Source organism: Semicossyphus pulcher, unplaced genomic scaffold (assembly GCF_022749685.1).
Source record: "Semicossyphus pulcher isolate SPU_LCO1_2020_fin unplaced genomic scaffold, fSemPul1.0.p SCAF_10, whole genome shotgun sequence".
Classification (NCBI taxonomy): Eukaryota; Metazoa; Chordata; class Actinopteri; order Labriformes; family Labridae; genus Semicossyphus; species Semicossyphus pulcher.
The window spans coordinates 24,785,749-24,800,603 of record NW_027211604.1 but is presented as its reverse complement, the minus strand read 5'-3'; the positions used below and the strand labels follow the sequence as shown (position 1 = coordinate 24,800,603).

General features: G+C 45.8%; 1 protein-coding gene across 1 annotated transcript in view; it reads left to right on the top strand.

Annotated features, from left to right (window-relative positions):
- The window catches only part of LOC138597770 (peripheral-type benzodiazepine receptor-associated protein 1-like), a 66,609-nt gene that overhangs the window by 44,595 nt on the left and 7,159 nt on the right, over window positions 1-14,855 (top strand). The window contains exons 14-25 of the mRNA XM_069669276.1: window positions 753-933; window positions 1,308-1,397; window positions 1,849-2,054; window positions 4,761-4,867; window positions 4,961-5,070; window positions 5,158-6,033; window positions 8,036-8,187; window positions 8,316-8,792; window positions 9,025-9,402; window positions 11,084-11,239; window positions 11,522-12,334; window positions 13,238-13,337. Coding sequence (XP_069525377.1) covers window positions 753-933; window positions 1,308-1,397; window positions 1,849-2,054; window positions 4,761-4,867; window positions 4,961-5,070; window positions 5,158-6,033; window positions 8,036-8,187; window positions 8,316-8,792; window positions 9,025-9,402; window positions 11,084-11,239; window positions 11,522-12,334; window positions 13,238-13,337 — 3,646 coding nt within the window. The remainder of the gene's footprint in view (window positions 1-752; window positions 934-1,307; window positions 1,398-1,848; window positions 2,055-4,760; window positions 4,868-4,960; window positions 5,071-5,157; window positions 6,034-8,035; window positions 8,188-8,315; window positions 8,793-9,024; window positions 9,403-11,083; window positions 11,240-11,521; window positions 12,335-13,237; window positions 13,338-14,855) is intronic.

Sequence of the window (14,855 nt, the reverse complement as noted above, 5' to 3'; positions counted from 1 at the left end):
ATTAAACATTATAGTAGAAGCTTTGCATTTGTTTCATGTTTAACCTCTGCTTAAGTACCAAATTAATCACAACTGTGTAAAATCAGATGTCATAAGTTAGTGGCTTAAAGCTTCTGCAGGACACTGAAAACATTATTAACATGCTGGGCCCGACTTCAATCATGCTAGCACATTGTGTGGGTCTCTAAACGCACTTACTGTTTTGGTTCATGTACGTGCAGCAGCACAATATGCAAAAAGGTCAACATAGATTGGAGGATGCAGTGGTTAAAACAACAGCTCAATAAGTGATAAATCAGCCTTTTCAGGATGTGATATTATTGTCCGGTTGGTGTATAGCGGCACACACATCGGACGAGAAGGCAGAATCATATCTACTAACAGAGCATGGCAGGAACTGGCTTTGTAATGCAAGAACAAAACATTCACAGTAATCCAATGTCTCTGTTATAAACGGGCTGAATGCTGAGTTATAGTAGTCTGATGTGTGCACCAAGTGTGTGCACCAAGATACCAACAGGTTACTTTGTGCTGCTGCGTTTGACAGAACCTGTCCACCCGTGCTCGTTGTTAGGAAATCCAAAGCAGTCCCAGCGTTACTTTTGCTGGTTGCTTAACTACCATAAAGATATTGTCTGAAATCTGTTAGGACTTATGTTAAAACACTTACTACGTAAAGTATATTGAAAACAATAAAACTGAATTATAATGTATGTAATGTGTAATATGTGTGTGTTTTGCACCATGCGTAGTCAAAGGTACGAGACCTGGAGGAGAAATGTCGCAGTCAGAGCGAACAGTTTGGCTTGCTGTCCCAAGAGCTGGACAAGTTTCGACTGCAGGCATCGAAGGTGGACCTGGCCGGCTCGAGCCTCCTTAACAATCCCAGCCTCTCTGTTCTGACCAATGGGGTGGGCCTGACTACAGAGAGAGGTGAGCTACACCACCATGACATACACTCACAACCAGAACTCAGACCTGTACAGTCAGGAGAGTATTTGTTGTTGAGGGCTTTTGGTTTATTAACAAAGAGGATTCTTTCTGCTTTTCAGTTAATTCAGTTTAATTAAATGGCTTCATTGTATTGCATTGTCAATATATTTTCTTTTCCCTTGCAAAGGGTTTAACAACAGGGTGAGGATCATCTTTATATAGATGTTTTAGAAATATAAATTTAGCACAATCTCTTCCTTTCTTCCTTTTCACCAAACAAAACAACATCCATTATGCTTTTAACAACAGTGCAATTCTAGCCCAAATCTTTCCTGCTTTCTGTCTCTTTCTTCTTCGCTCTTCATGTGTCTTAGACTGCACAGGGGGCTCATGGGATATGGTGTCTCTGGGTGAAATAGCCTTCTGGAGTCTGGAGGGAGGGGACACTCTCTCCTGCCCTGAGGGTAACGATCCGCTCGGTTCAGTCTCTGTCGTGTTGGACACTGTCACATTGAGCATGGCATGTTCTAACCCGTCATCTTACCCACACCATCACAGTCCAGCACTGTCACAGAGCTTTTCTGTCTCAGAGCTTTTCTGTAACGCTCACAGTCTCATGAGGGTGGACGCTCGAGGGCTGCGGTGAGAAATGAACCAGTTAAGCCCCTTAACAGTGCTGGTGTGACACAAGGTAGTGCGACCTCTGACCTCAGGCAGATGGAGAAAGGATTTTTCTTCCACTGTTTAATCAGCCAGGTTCAACCTTGAGCCGCCTCCTGCATGTCGAGCGGTGACCTCACCCACCTAGCTGCTCATGGATTGCACCAGGTTAACCAGTGAGAGGGCCGGGGGTTGTCTGTTAAAGTCTTGGATTATGTATTTATCCTCCTCCTCTCTCTCTATCTCTCCTGCTAGATGTGGCAGCTGCACTGCGGATGGGGGCCACCCCCCACGCTGCAGGGCTGTCCAGGGTGGAGCGCTCGCCCGTCACCAAGCACAGAGAGCTGCCCACCATCAGCGTCAGCAAGTCAGGCTCCACCTCCAGCAAGTCAGAGACCACACACCTCACCCCCAAGTCCGACACCCACCTCAGCCCGCACAAATCAAGCCCCACACATGAGGTACTGGCCTATGAGATGTGCAGTACATCACTTGTTACTCATTTCAAAATGAATGCTGAATTTTTAATTTATTAGGAACAACAAACGTAAGTCAGCGTCCATGAGGTGTAGTGTAGAAAAAAAACATTTTCAGTGTTTGATTTAAATTAGTTATTTTTTGTCCATGAAGCAGAAACTGCTCACTGTACTCATATTGTGATAGAAATACTAACTTTGCTCCTGGAAAAATTATTATGTTTTGTTATATTGAAAATGTTTTTCTATCATGTATCCCCTTTGAAAACTTTTCAGCCAAGTACCCCCTTCCCAGCGCAAAATATTTCTGGTACAAATAAAAAGACTGTAAATTAAGAGGTACGATACAGTGCTGCGCCGTTGTTGTCTAATTATCCAAACGATAACCTGGGAAACACTTCATGAGTCACGCTTTTCAAGTGGATATTTTTCTTCCCCAAAAAAGCACAGAGCCTGAGAAGGCTTTAAAACAAGCGTTAAAATGTGTTCTTACTGATGGTATTTTTTATGTTTACCTTTATTTTCTTTATTGCTGCTCGACTTTAAGCTCGAATCAATTTGCTTGATTTTTATATGTCTTTCAGTATCGGCACTGGCTTTCTGCAAACATTAGCAACATAACAAACAAACGCATTAAAAATAGGAATATTAGATATAAAGTGAGGTTTATCAAACTTCAGTTTTTAATACGGTGGTGCAGTGGTTAGCGCTGTCGTGTGAAGGTTCCTGGTATGAATCCGGTCCGGATGTAGTGGGCCTTTCTGTGTGGAGTTTGTTCTCCCCGTGCATGCGTGGCTTCCTCCCACAGTCCAAAGACATGCTGCTGACATTCATTGGTGACTCTAAATCGCCCGTAGGTGTACATGTGAGCGTGAACGGTTGTCTGTCTCTGTGACTGACTGGCGATCAGTCCAGGGTGTACCCGGCCTCTCAGGGGCATGTCCAGCAGGGTGTCCTGGGTGGCATAGGCCCCCCCTGAAATCTGATTATCTGAAATCACCCCAAAATCCTGAACTATGATTCGCTGTTTGCTCTGTCAGATGCAGGACTTATGTTCAAACCAACTTTATGGGCAGCTAGTAGCTGTTGTGGCATTTTAATGAAGCACTTTTTCTTTTGTTGGTTCTTTAAACTGACTTTGGAAATGCATCTTTTATTTTAATCCTTAAGGAATTAAGAACAGAGGATTTATAAAGTTAAACACTCTGTTTTTTTTAATTCCTAAATTAAAAACCTTTTCAAAACAAATATAAGATCTGTGTGATACCTTAGTGTTAGTAGTTATATGATTAGTGGAGACAGAAATGGTAAATAATTGCCATCTGGACGTGTGTGCGCATCCATACTTTAAGCCCCCCTGCATCAGTCAGTGTCCCAGATGGGCCACCCCCATCAAAAAAAGGTCTGGACACGCCCCTGCTGCCTCTCGCCCAATGACAGCTGGGATAGGCTTCAGCCCCCGCTACCCTGAACAGGATAAATGGTATAGTTAATGGATGGATGGATTAAAAAAAATATAATATAATTACTCAAGTATTGATGCATGACTGATCCTGTTAAACTGTACGCCCGCAGCAGTGTTGTACCCCCTGTTAGATTGTTGTATTTTATTGACTTTACACACACAGTGTCTGTTATTGTTGAATATACTTGTTACTACTTGTTAAATGCACTCAAACTGAATGCACATGTTAGTGATATTTAGTGTATAACTCTTGCAATGTATTACAGTTTGTAGAACTGTGAGCTGCCTTCAGCTCTTAATGTCTGACAGCTTCGATGGTTGTCTCTTCACCTGCGTGTGATGGGTGTGTTAGTATCACCTTTAAGCTCTGGCTGTGGGATTGTATGGATACTCCCTTGTCCTATAAATGATCTTCCTGGTTATATCATTGTGCCAGCATTCTGCCTGCAGCTCCTCTCTTTCTTTGTATCCACAGAGACAGGCAGATTGCTCATCAAGATTACCAAGACGGCCATGCACGATCACATTGATTGTGTGGATTTAATGGATTAAAAAGCCTTCCTTAACCTCTCTTTCATCTCACGCTAGTACACGCTGAGTATGCTAACGCTCTCTCTGCTCATTCTGAGAGTCTGTTAGAATCTGCAGCCATGTTTTAGGATTTCTGTTGTTCTGTGTCTGCGAAGAGTCGGTGTCTGGACTTGCATGACAGACAGGTCGGTGGTCTGTTCATCTAGTCTGCACACAGTGAATAAAGCTCATATTTAGTGAGATAATCCACTCGCCTCTGTGGATTATGAAGGTTATACAGTAGTAGTTGTGAGTGATTATCCTTGAAAAGGTTTTCCCAGGAAGCTATAAATAAACCTCTCTTATTGTGTTGTGTGTAACTGCTATGAATGAAAATCAAGGTGATTCTCTTGTAACAGCGAGCTATTGATAGTACCTGATGGCACACAATAGCTGAACTGTCTCTTTCTTTAGATGGAGGAGATTCTACCTTCAGTAACTTTACAGTCAGTGGTTATTGTCTTTACTGCTCTGCCTTTTGACAGCTTTAATTTATACTTATACACTCATCCAACACTTATACTACAGTTAATAGCAAAATCCAATGTTGAGAAAACATGAACTTTGGGAATAAACAGCTTATGTGAGTTTCTAATGCAATCAGTGAAAGATTGCCAGAGGTCCAGGCGATCATCCTGTGTTCTTGGTGTTCTCAGGTGGACACTGCCAGTGAAGTGGAGGAGCTGGACATCGACGTGGCCCCGGCACCTTACACAGCCAGCAGAGGAGCAGCAAAGCTTCAGGTTTTCATTGCAAGATACAGGTGAGTGTTAAAGTAAGGCAAGACTTGACTCACTATATCAACCATTCCTTAATACGTAACGAAAATAACTTCCTGTTAATTAATGCTCAACAGCTATAATCCTTACGATGGCCCCAATGACAACCCTGAAGTGGAGCTTCCACTCACTGCTGGAGAATACATCTATGTGTACGGAGACATGGATGATGATGGCTTCTATGAAGGTAACTCTGGAGTATAAATTGTTGTGTCTATAATTTCATATCTCTGTCTCTACGTGGTGGTAAGTGTTCTACTGGTGCTCCTTACAGGCGAACTGATGGATGGACGGAGAGGGCTGGTCCCCTCTAACTTTGTGGAACGTGTATCGGACGACGATGTCATGAGCGCTCACCACCCAGAGACAGGGGACGTGTCCCACAACTCCCTGCTAGACAGCAGCCTGCACAGTGCCAGCCACCAGCATCACCTCCACCTGGGCGTCAGCGCCTCAGGAAGGACAGAGACCCATGCCGCCTCTGGACCTGCCTCAGCCCCCTCAGACTCTGCATCGGCCTTGGCTGTCCCAGCCCCCCTCACCAACGGCCTGGACTTGGATTTGGAGGAGGTGGGAGTGGACATTGTGCCTTACCCACGTAAACTCACCCTCATAAAGCAGCTTGCCAAGAGCATCATCATCGGCTGGGACCCTCCGCTGGTGCCGGCTGGGTGGGGCAATGTGTGGAGCTATAATGTGTATGTGGACCAGGAGCTTCGGCTCAATGTGCCCTTTGGCTCCCAGACCAAAGCGGTGCTGGAGCGGCTGGACATAAACCTCAAGGCCTACCGTGTGTCAGTGCAGAGCCTGACGGAGAAGGGCCTGTCGGACCAGCTGCGCTGCAGCATGCTGGTCGGACGGGACGTTTGCGTGGCGCCAACACAGCTGCGTGTGGAGAGGATCACCGCCACCTCTGCCAACCTGACCTGGCTGCCCAGCAACAGTAACTATGTGCACATTGTGTCCTTGAACGAGGAGGAGTGTGAGCTGGTGAAGGCTGGCTGCTACTCGCTGTGCCTCAATAACCTCTTGCCGAGCCTGCAGTACACAGTCAAAGTGGAGGCACGGCCGCACCGCACGCCATGGGAGCTACCTGTGGAGCGACGTGAACACAGAAGCGCTACAATCAACTTCACCACGCTGATGGCAGGTCAGGATTTAGTTTTTCTTTTAATATGAAATGGACTCTTGAGGTGCCATGATAACGACACCTGCACGCAGTGTATGGGTCATGTATCTGCGAGATTAAGAAAGTACTTACATCTACCATGAGCTACTAACACGAGAATAGTGACAAAAAAATCACAGATAACCCAGCCCGATAAATACATTCTTATTCCACCGTTAGAAATGCATTCAACTCATTTCAGTTTCATGTAGAAGCTCTGGTGGGGTTTTGTGTGAAAGAAAGAGGTCTGAGATCCGGTTCAGATCTGGCTTGACTGTTGAAGAGTACGCATGCTTTGGTCCATCCAATGCCAGTCTTTTGGAGATAGTATATATGGGGCCACCTCAAGTGTCCTCAGCAGTGTCCTCCTTATCAATTGACATTTATTATCTGTAGAGCTATCTGTAGAGTCTGTCCTCGCATGGTGTGCTTGAAGGTGTGTAGATTAGAGGTGTTGCCTCAAGATGCTGCCACTAATCTTCCACTAATCTAGAGATCAGCAGTCCGATCCTCACCTTGTCAAGTCCGCATGTCAAAGTGGCCGCGGGCAAGATACTGAACCCCCAATTTCTCTCAAAGACAGAGCCTTCGGTGTGTGAGTGTGTGTTAGTGTACTTTAAGTCACGAGTTCAGCATTAGATCTAGACAGCAGTGTATGAGTGGTTTTATGAACAGGTGAATGTTGACATCTACCTTGAAGCGATTGGAGTTTTCGGAAATTCTAAAAAAAAGGCGCAAATTTCCCTTCCCCACACTTGCCTCAGTGACGTCATCACATGCTGCATTATGATTGGTTTTAAATCTGATGTATTGACAAATTGACTCCTTTGCTTTTTGACAGCCAACGCTCCACCACGTCTTGTTTTTCTCTTGTTGCTCCGTTTTATATTTGACTCCTGCTACTCTGGGCTGCGACTCTCTAATATTATTCTCACGCCATCACTGAATTCACCATCATCTACTCACCTGAGCAGTTTATGATGTTGTATGTGGTATCGTTATAATCCATGAACTATAGGGGTAGACATCACCTTTTGTGACTATCATGTCGATTTCAGGTGACAATATGCAAATGACATCATTTGGTTATGACGGAAAGGGAAATGGTTGCCACGGCGACCATACATCTTTTTGCCTTTCTCCATTTCTAATATCGATTTAAAATTGGCAAATATAGATTAACTGACCGTCCACAGCTGGTTCTGCCCAGCTCGTCACAACATATCTCTGAACAGTTGGGCATCGGTTCTTCGCTTAGAACAACACAGTTAGCAGAGCTGCGTGTGAGTGTACGTGACTCTGTACCTTCCACACAGTAGCCAGAGCACCTTGGCACCGTGTTCGCTTCAATGGAACTGAAAAAAGGGGACTTACATTTTTATGACAGATACCATCCTCTACCACACCTACAGATAAAACATTCCTACCTCAGATATGATTCCTGGTTTTGTTATTGTGGGAATTTTAATCTTGCAGTACACTTTGTCCAGTGGTTTGGTATTTCACTTGCCTGCCCACGAGGCCCTGCACAAGAGTAAAAGCAGAGGCTTAAAGACTTTGAATTCTTTGTGATGGAACTGAATTAATGATATGTCCTTTTTAATCCCATTCGCTGGTAGTTTGTGGTACCATACTGTCATTATTACTTTATTTTCCGTGAATAACTCGCAGGCCTGTTAGATGAACTCTACTTGTGTTGATTGTCATATTATATCTGAGTGGATATCTCTGAATGATCATTCAAATTTGCTTAAGTTTCATGCCAACTGTCTGGGAACTCAGGTATATGGATTCTGAATTTCTTACTGTCCCTTTTTTAGAATATTAGTTCAGTATTATTTCCTAGTAGATTAACATGCCCATTGTGATAATCACTTCATACGCACTGTATTCAGTGTGATTAATTCACTTGATGTCATATAAATATAGAAACCTTTCTGTTTCTTGCCTCTGACTGTGGTGTGATGTTTATCACCCCCTGCAGGCCCCCCCGATGCTCCTCTGGACGTACAGCTGGAGCACGGCCCCTCCCCGGGGATCGCTCTCATCAGCTGGTTGCCTGTCACTATAGATGCTGCTGGGACCTCCAACGGAGTCCGTGTCACTGGATACACTATATATGCTGATAGGAGAAAGGCAAGAACAGTCCTTTTAACACAGCAATGCTTTGTGGTTTAATTTCAGTATAGGTTTGACTTTCTTTGGCTTTGGTTAAGATGGTGGTGTTTTGTAATTCCTTGTAATGCCTTCTTCTCCTATCCAAGGTCCTCGAGGTGTCTTCCCCGACAGCTGGCAGTGCGCTGCTGGGCCCCTCTCAGATCCAGTCCCTGCAGGTGGCTCAGGAGCTTACTGTCCGCACAACGTCCGCCCACGGGGAGTCCTGTGACTCTTTGCCAGTCAATGTGCCCTCCAAGCTTTCTGCCATCATGTCAGGCCCAGCCGTCACCGCCCCAGTAGTGTCACCCTTATCCTGCACCCCTGCAGGGTCCAGTAACCTGCCCCCTCCGCCATCTTACGGGAACTCTGCTGCCAAAGTGTCCGTGCTGCCCAGCTCTTTGCCATCAGACTTACACATCTCTGGCCTCACAGTGGAGACTGCTGCCAACCCTCCTCATGCTCTCCACTCAGAAGATCGTCTCTTTTCTGCCTCGTATGTGAGGGCCTGGGCCAACCCGTCTTCTGCTGCTGCCTTGGCTGTGTGTGAGGCCACATTACCAGTGGCCTCCACCATTACTCCAATGGTAAACCTTACACTGATATCCTTCTTTATATAAGAGACATGTCTTTAGATCAGAGGTTTTCAAACTGTTAGCCGAATACAACAGGTCCATGATGCTCGAAACAAAAGGTTTCCTCTAACATGTCTGAATCTTGTCTGATTTGGTGCCCACATTGTTAGACCTTAAAAACCCATGTTCTAGAACAATAAAGTAAACTAATAAGTGTTGTATTAACTGTGTTTCTTGTCTTCAGGTTCATGTGACCTCCCCCATCACCTCAGTACCTTCACCATGTCCTGTAGCAGCACCAGCCCCTGCACCACCCGTGGCAGCAGCAGCAGTGTTGGAGCAGCGTAGAGACACAGACAGCCCTGGAACAATACGTCCTTTCCCATCTATCACAGAGTTCATAGACGACCCCTGTGCCAAGCTAGGGACACCTGAGCGCATAGCCACGCCACCCAAAGCCCCGATCACAGACCTCCTTAACCCTCAGGACAATGACCTCCACCGACCCCCTGTTTCACCGCTGGAGTCAGAGACAGAGGAGGAGCGAGAGAACACCCGCTTGGTCTCCATAGAGGAGTTCTTAAGACAGGACCAAGAGCCGGAGTACATCAGGAGGCAGCAGGTCAGCCCCAGTTTATTGACACTCTCCAAAATAGTTTTCACTAAAGGAATGGTTGAAGCATGTGGGTGAAGTGGAATCACTGCTGAGAACTGATCAGACAGGAGGAAGTTTATTATGCTGGAAAATGAAAGTTATGTGCAGATTATACCAGATTAAATCACCCTTGGTTATCCTCATCTGTTTGATAAGCTGGAGATTTAAGGGAACGTCGTCATCTCCATCGAAGTTTGGGAAATCTAACACATTTGAAGGAAGAGAGCAGCCATTACATTACGTTACATTAGCCCTTTTTACACTGCGGTTCCACCTCAGCGCCATGACGAAGCTCCACCGTGATGCAGCCTTTGCCAGTTTTACATTGGACCAAGCAACCGCCCCAGTGTGTGTTTTACATAATGTTCCAGCAGTGTGGAAGCAAAACGTGCGCGAGGCGTACACAAACAGCGCATGCTTTTAATACACACATGCAGCGCTGTTCCGCCCTGCCGGCTCTGCTGGTTACAGAGACGCCGTCTCACCTCTGTTACTGCCTCTGATGCCGGCTCTGAGGCGGAGCGACTTCGCCCCCACCATCACGCCTCCGTGCGTTTTACATAGAAGACGAAACGTAACAGAGGCGTAATAATCCCGCCTTGAACTGGCAGTGTAAAAGGGGCTATTGTTTCTTAGGCTTAGACGGGTTAAAAAATCTTCATTTGCAAAAGTCTTTAATATTTCATCTTGCATGCCATCCCTCATAACGTTATTGATGTAGGGGGCTGGAGCTGTTATAAACCTAATAACAGAGAGGGGGGTTGTTGCTGCAGTGGACTGTCGTGCAGGAGGCCAAGCAGTCGTTTCAATAAAGTTTCAGTGAGCACGACTCGACCTTCAACAACAACATCACTTCTACTAGCAGTACTAGCATTATGAGCTACTAGTTGCAATAATGAGCATTATGAACTCATCATTATGTTTCACAATGGGAAAGTTATCACAAAAACTAATGAAACATATTTAAGTTTTTGATTTTTAATTGGGTAATCCATCCATCCATTTTGTGCAGCCCGGGTCAGTAAACTGCATTCATTAAATCATCAGGAAGTATTGCTTTATACTGCTGGGAAGTACTGACGAATTGTGATGTTTATGAATAATTCAAGCGTGTATCTTTGCTCATTGTTTTCAATCATTCCTTCATACTTTGGAATAACTGTGTAACAGGTATTAATTATTGTGTTATTAGAAATGGTGTTTTTAAAAGTTAAATAGAACTTTGTGAAGCTGCAGAAACCCACATTAAGACATACTTCATCAGTTGATAAGATTGTCCCCTTGTCCTGATGGATTAATGGACACGATGCATAATGCAAAGTTTTAAGCATTTACTTCTTGACATTTTTGCTAACATTAGAAAAACTATGTGATGAAAGTTAAAACATTCACTTCATTTTTCAGTGCAGTGAGCTCTCACTCGGGCTGTTTATCACAGTGTACGCACCAAGTCCAGAAACAGGCCATTAAAGTCTAGTTGTGTACATCAGATAAGTCTGCACTGCAGCTTTGTTTCAAGTGTGCTTTGTATCGGCTACATGTTATTGCTAACGTGCAGGTTTATTTATTTTACTGAATATGCAATGGAAGGACAAGTGATTATTTAAATCAGTAGTTAGTTTGAGAATGTTGATCTATTCTTTTCCAGAATTACGGCAGAGGGCTCATTGAGCCTCCCGGTGACTACAACGCAGACAACAGCCGCTCAGATCTGTCTGACATCCTGGAGGAAGAGGAGGAGGACCTGTACTCTGACCACCTCGGAGAAGTGCAGGCGAGGGGCTACACAGTTGCAGCCAGCAGGGTAAATAACAGAGAAATGACTGCTCGGCTTTGTGAGCTGCTCTTTTTGAATGAAGGCTGCTTCTTTCAGTTTGTTTTGCTTTAAGTTCTCACTTCTTGTTTCTTATGACACATTTTCCTTTATGCTTGATTGAGATTCTTTTTGTTTTTCTTCCTCTTTCTTTTCTCTTTCCTTGCATGGCCGGTTTGTCCTCTGTGTTGTTCTGCACTTCCCTTATTTTCACTGAACCATTCCCCCCCTCACACACTCCTCCTTGCTCACTTCGACTTGTGGCACTTGTAGTTCCGTAAGTTGGAGACTCCTGACAGCGATGAGGATGTTCTTGAGAGGATCCTTAAGTTGCCTCCTCAGGCCTCCCTCAACAAGCAGCTGTTCAGCATCCCTGAGGTGACCGAGGAGGAAGATAGCAGTCAAGAAGAGCCTTTAACCCACCGCTGCCAGCCTCGACCTAGACCTGGCCACCTTTACCCCAGTGACTCAGAACACCTCTACCATGCCCCCCAGCATTATCCGCATCACCCCAACCCACACCCACAAGTCCCCCCTCACCACCACCACTTCAACAGGGATCCCAGATCTCTAACCAAAGAGCCTTCACTCAGACAGGGACCCCCGCAGGTCAGGCCTAAGACGCAGCACAGGGTGCACTACGCGGACACAGTCGACACCATCAGCTATCCTGGAGAAGAAGACATGAGTTCGTACGAGGGTCCCGGCAGGCGGGCCCCAGCCCACCATCCTCCCCAGCTGACCCCCACCAGCAAAGCACTGCTCAGAGGGCTAGGGGACCGCCTTAGGAGGGAGGCCATGCTCAGGAGTCAGATGGCTGTCGCTGCAACAGCCAACCCCGGCTATGGTCCTCCTCCCCCGCCAAGACCCTACCCGGTCAGCAAAACAGTCCGGACTGTGAGGTCACCCATCGGTCGCGGTGTGGAGATCGACGTAGAGTACGGCACAGATGATAACGAGGATCCTTCGGAGTACGCTCCTGGGGAGGTGGTGGTGGAGCAGATGAGCTCTGAGTGGTGGTTAGAGGGGGCTCAGGTGGAGCACTGCAGACCTCCTCACCGCAGAGGCCTGAAGGCGGATATGCCGGTAAACTTGGCTGCAGACCAGCTGCAATGGTCGTTTTACCCCAGCCCCTTCATCTTCCCCGTAGCAGTGTGGCTCTAACCTCTGACCTTTAGTGGAAAACAGATCTTTTCCATCATCACTGATGCAGTGGATGGAGGAGGGCAGGAAGCACATTTTGTGCCAGATGGTTCCAAAGAAATCAAAATACAATCAAATATAAAGTAATGACAGGTTTTTTGGGTCACCAAGATGTGGCCAGAAAGTGTTGGCAGACTCGTTCATCATCACTCAGTGACTTCAGATTTGATCCGTTGTAGATTTTCTGTCAGCCAAAATGTAGCAGAACCCGAGCCTCCTCTGTCTCACTGCACTATTAAACCCTCCTTGGGAACCCCTCAGCTCTTAGTCAGTACCGCCTCGTCCTGCTTTGCTAACATGTAATAACTGAATTAAAACGGCAGCACATGTGCCTTAAAATTCAGTCATTCAAACTTTTTTAAATAATCATGTTTGTATTTGTGAAGACAAAATAACACCAGTGTTCAAGTTAACTTCCTGTTTGGGTAGATTGGGATGTTTGGTGCGTGAGTGCTGGCTTGACAATCCTAAATAAGTCTGGCCACATAAACACATGCAAAGTTTGAATATAACTTATGTGATAACAGTTTTACGACCCTGTATTTACATAATAAACATGCAGCTTTCTATATTCTGCTACGGTCAGATATTGTCTGTAAGTTAAAATTCAAACTCATTATTATCCCATGAAGCACAGTTAATTAAAAAGCCTTTTACAGATTAACCAGCTGCATTTGCTGCTTGTTTTCTCTAACCCCCCCGGGGCTCCCTCTCCTCCCTTGTAGTGATTGTGATTCTCTCTTATGCTTTCCTTATCGCCTTGTTTCTTTCCTGTATGTTGCGCAGGAGCCCAGCCAAATCCCTGCAGCTGAAGCGGGTCCTTCGTGGGGAGTCCAGGCTGAGCTCTCTTCTAAACCAGGGTGCTTGCAGGCCAGGCAACCCAAAGGTCAGACACTGTTTCCTCTTTTGGCTTCCCGTTTCCTCTGCCTCTCTCTGCTCTGAACTATGCAGTGGCTCCGTGTGATAGGCTGCTGACACACCTGTGCTTTCTGTTGGCAAGTCGTCCCCTCTTACACATGATGGCAGTCAGATTAGCACCTTGTGTAGGGAGGGAGGGGGAGGTGCTGTAGCTGCGGTGATGAAGTGGGAGAGAGCCCGCTAAGCTGAGAACCGGCTTAACCCAAAGTGGCTTGTCATGACAGGAGGAAGTGACAGACATTAAAATAGTAACCTCGATTAGCCAGCAAACAAGCGGCCTACAGAGTGGACCTGTGAGCTCTCCTCTTCCTCTCTCGCTCTCGTCTATTCTTGTCACTTGCTGTGGTGACGACACAAGCGCCACACTCATTTCAGTAAAGCCTGACCTTTCTGGTACATGTGTGGGTGCAAAGTCGACTACACACACAAATGCAAAAGCGTACATAGAGGAAGGGTGCAGGGAGAAGTTCCGTCCTATCTGCTAGAATATCAGTGAGGATGTGAAAGTGTGCTGCCTGTGACTTTTGCCACAGATGGGCTTATTCTCCCTAATGAGATAGAGAACACTTCTCCTCAGTGCAGCTTAAAGTGTCACTACAGCTCTTCAAATTTATCGCTCGCTGTCAAACAGTTGTAAAGCTTTTACCCACACCGGTGTCATACCTCATGTCTGCCGTGCTGTGACAGTGCTTCAAGCCAAGTGATATTACAAAGGCTGCTTAGCCTGGTGTGTGACGTTCCAGCTTTCATTATTGCTCCTTTTTTTATGTTTGCTTGTGTGTTGCCAGTAAATGTCCTTTAGGTAAAAGAGTGACTCAATGCTCCTCCACTTGCTTGCTCGCTTCAGGTCATGAAGGAGTGCCCGTTTGTCAAACAGCTCACTAATCTTAGGATCAGTGGTTGAGCTTGATTACCTCTTTTAAGGACATCCCTGGGCTCTGCAGACGCTGTTCATAGCCACACTGCAGTTTGCAGGCAGCAGGGGAGGGGCGGGCCCGCTGTGCTATTTGTAGAGGTTGTTGCAAGCTACGCATGGCTTCTTTGCAAAGTAGGTGTAGCGTAATAGTCGTGACAATGAATTGTATTTGAGTTATAAATATAAATCTATAAAAAAATCTATAAAGCAAACAAAAAAGGGAGAAAAATGCCATAAAAAAAGGAGCAGCCCGATCGATATAGGATTTTTGAGAGTCTAATGTGGTCTATGGTCTGCTGAGCTGTGAGGCTCTGCTGCATGTGCTGCAGGCCGTGCTGATTGTATGTGAAACTATGCAGACAAACTACGTGATGTCACCTCTGCTGCCCGAGGCATTGTTTCTGCAGGACGTTTCATATTCACGGATACCATGGAAAATACATGTATGTATCCTGATACCGATATATCTGTGATAGGCCCGTATTGGCCTGATAATATTGGCCGACAGATATATCGGTCAGGCTCTAGTCAGAAGAAAACTGGAGCTCGTTTACTGTTAATCAGTCAGCT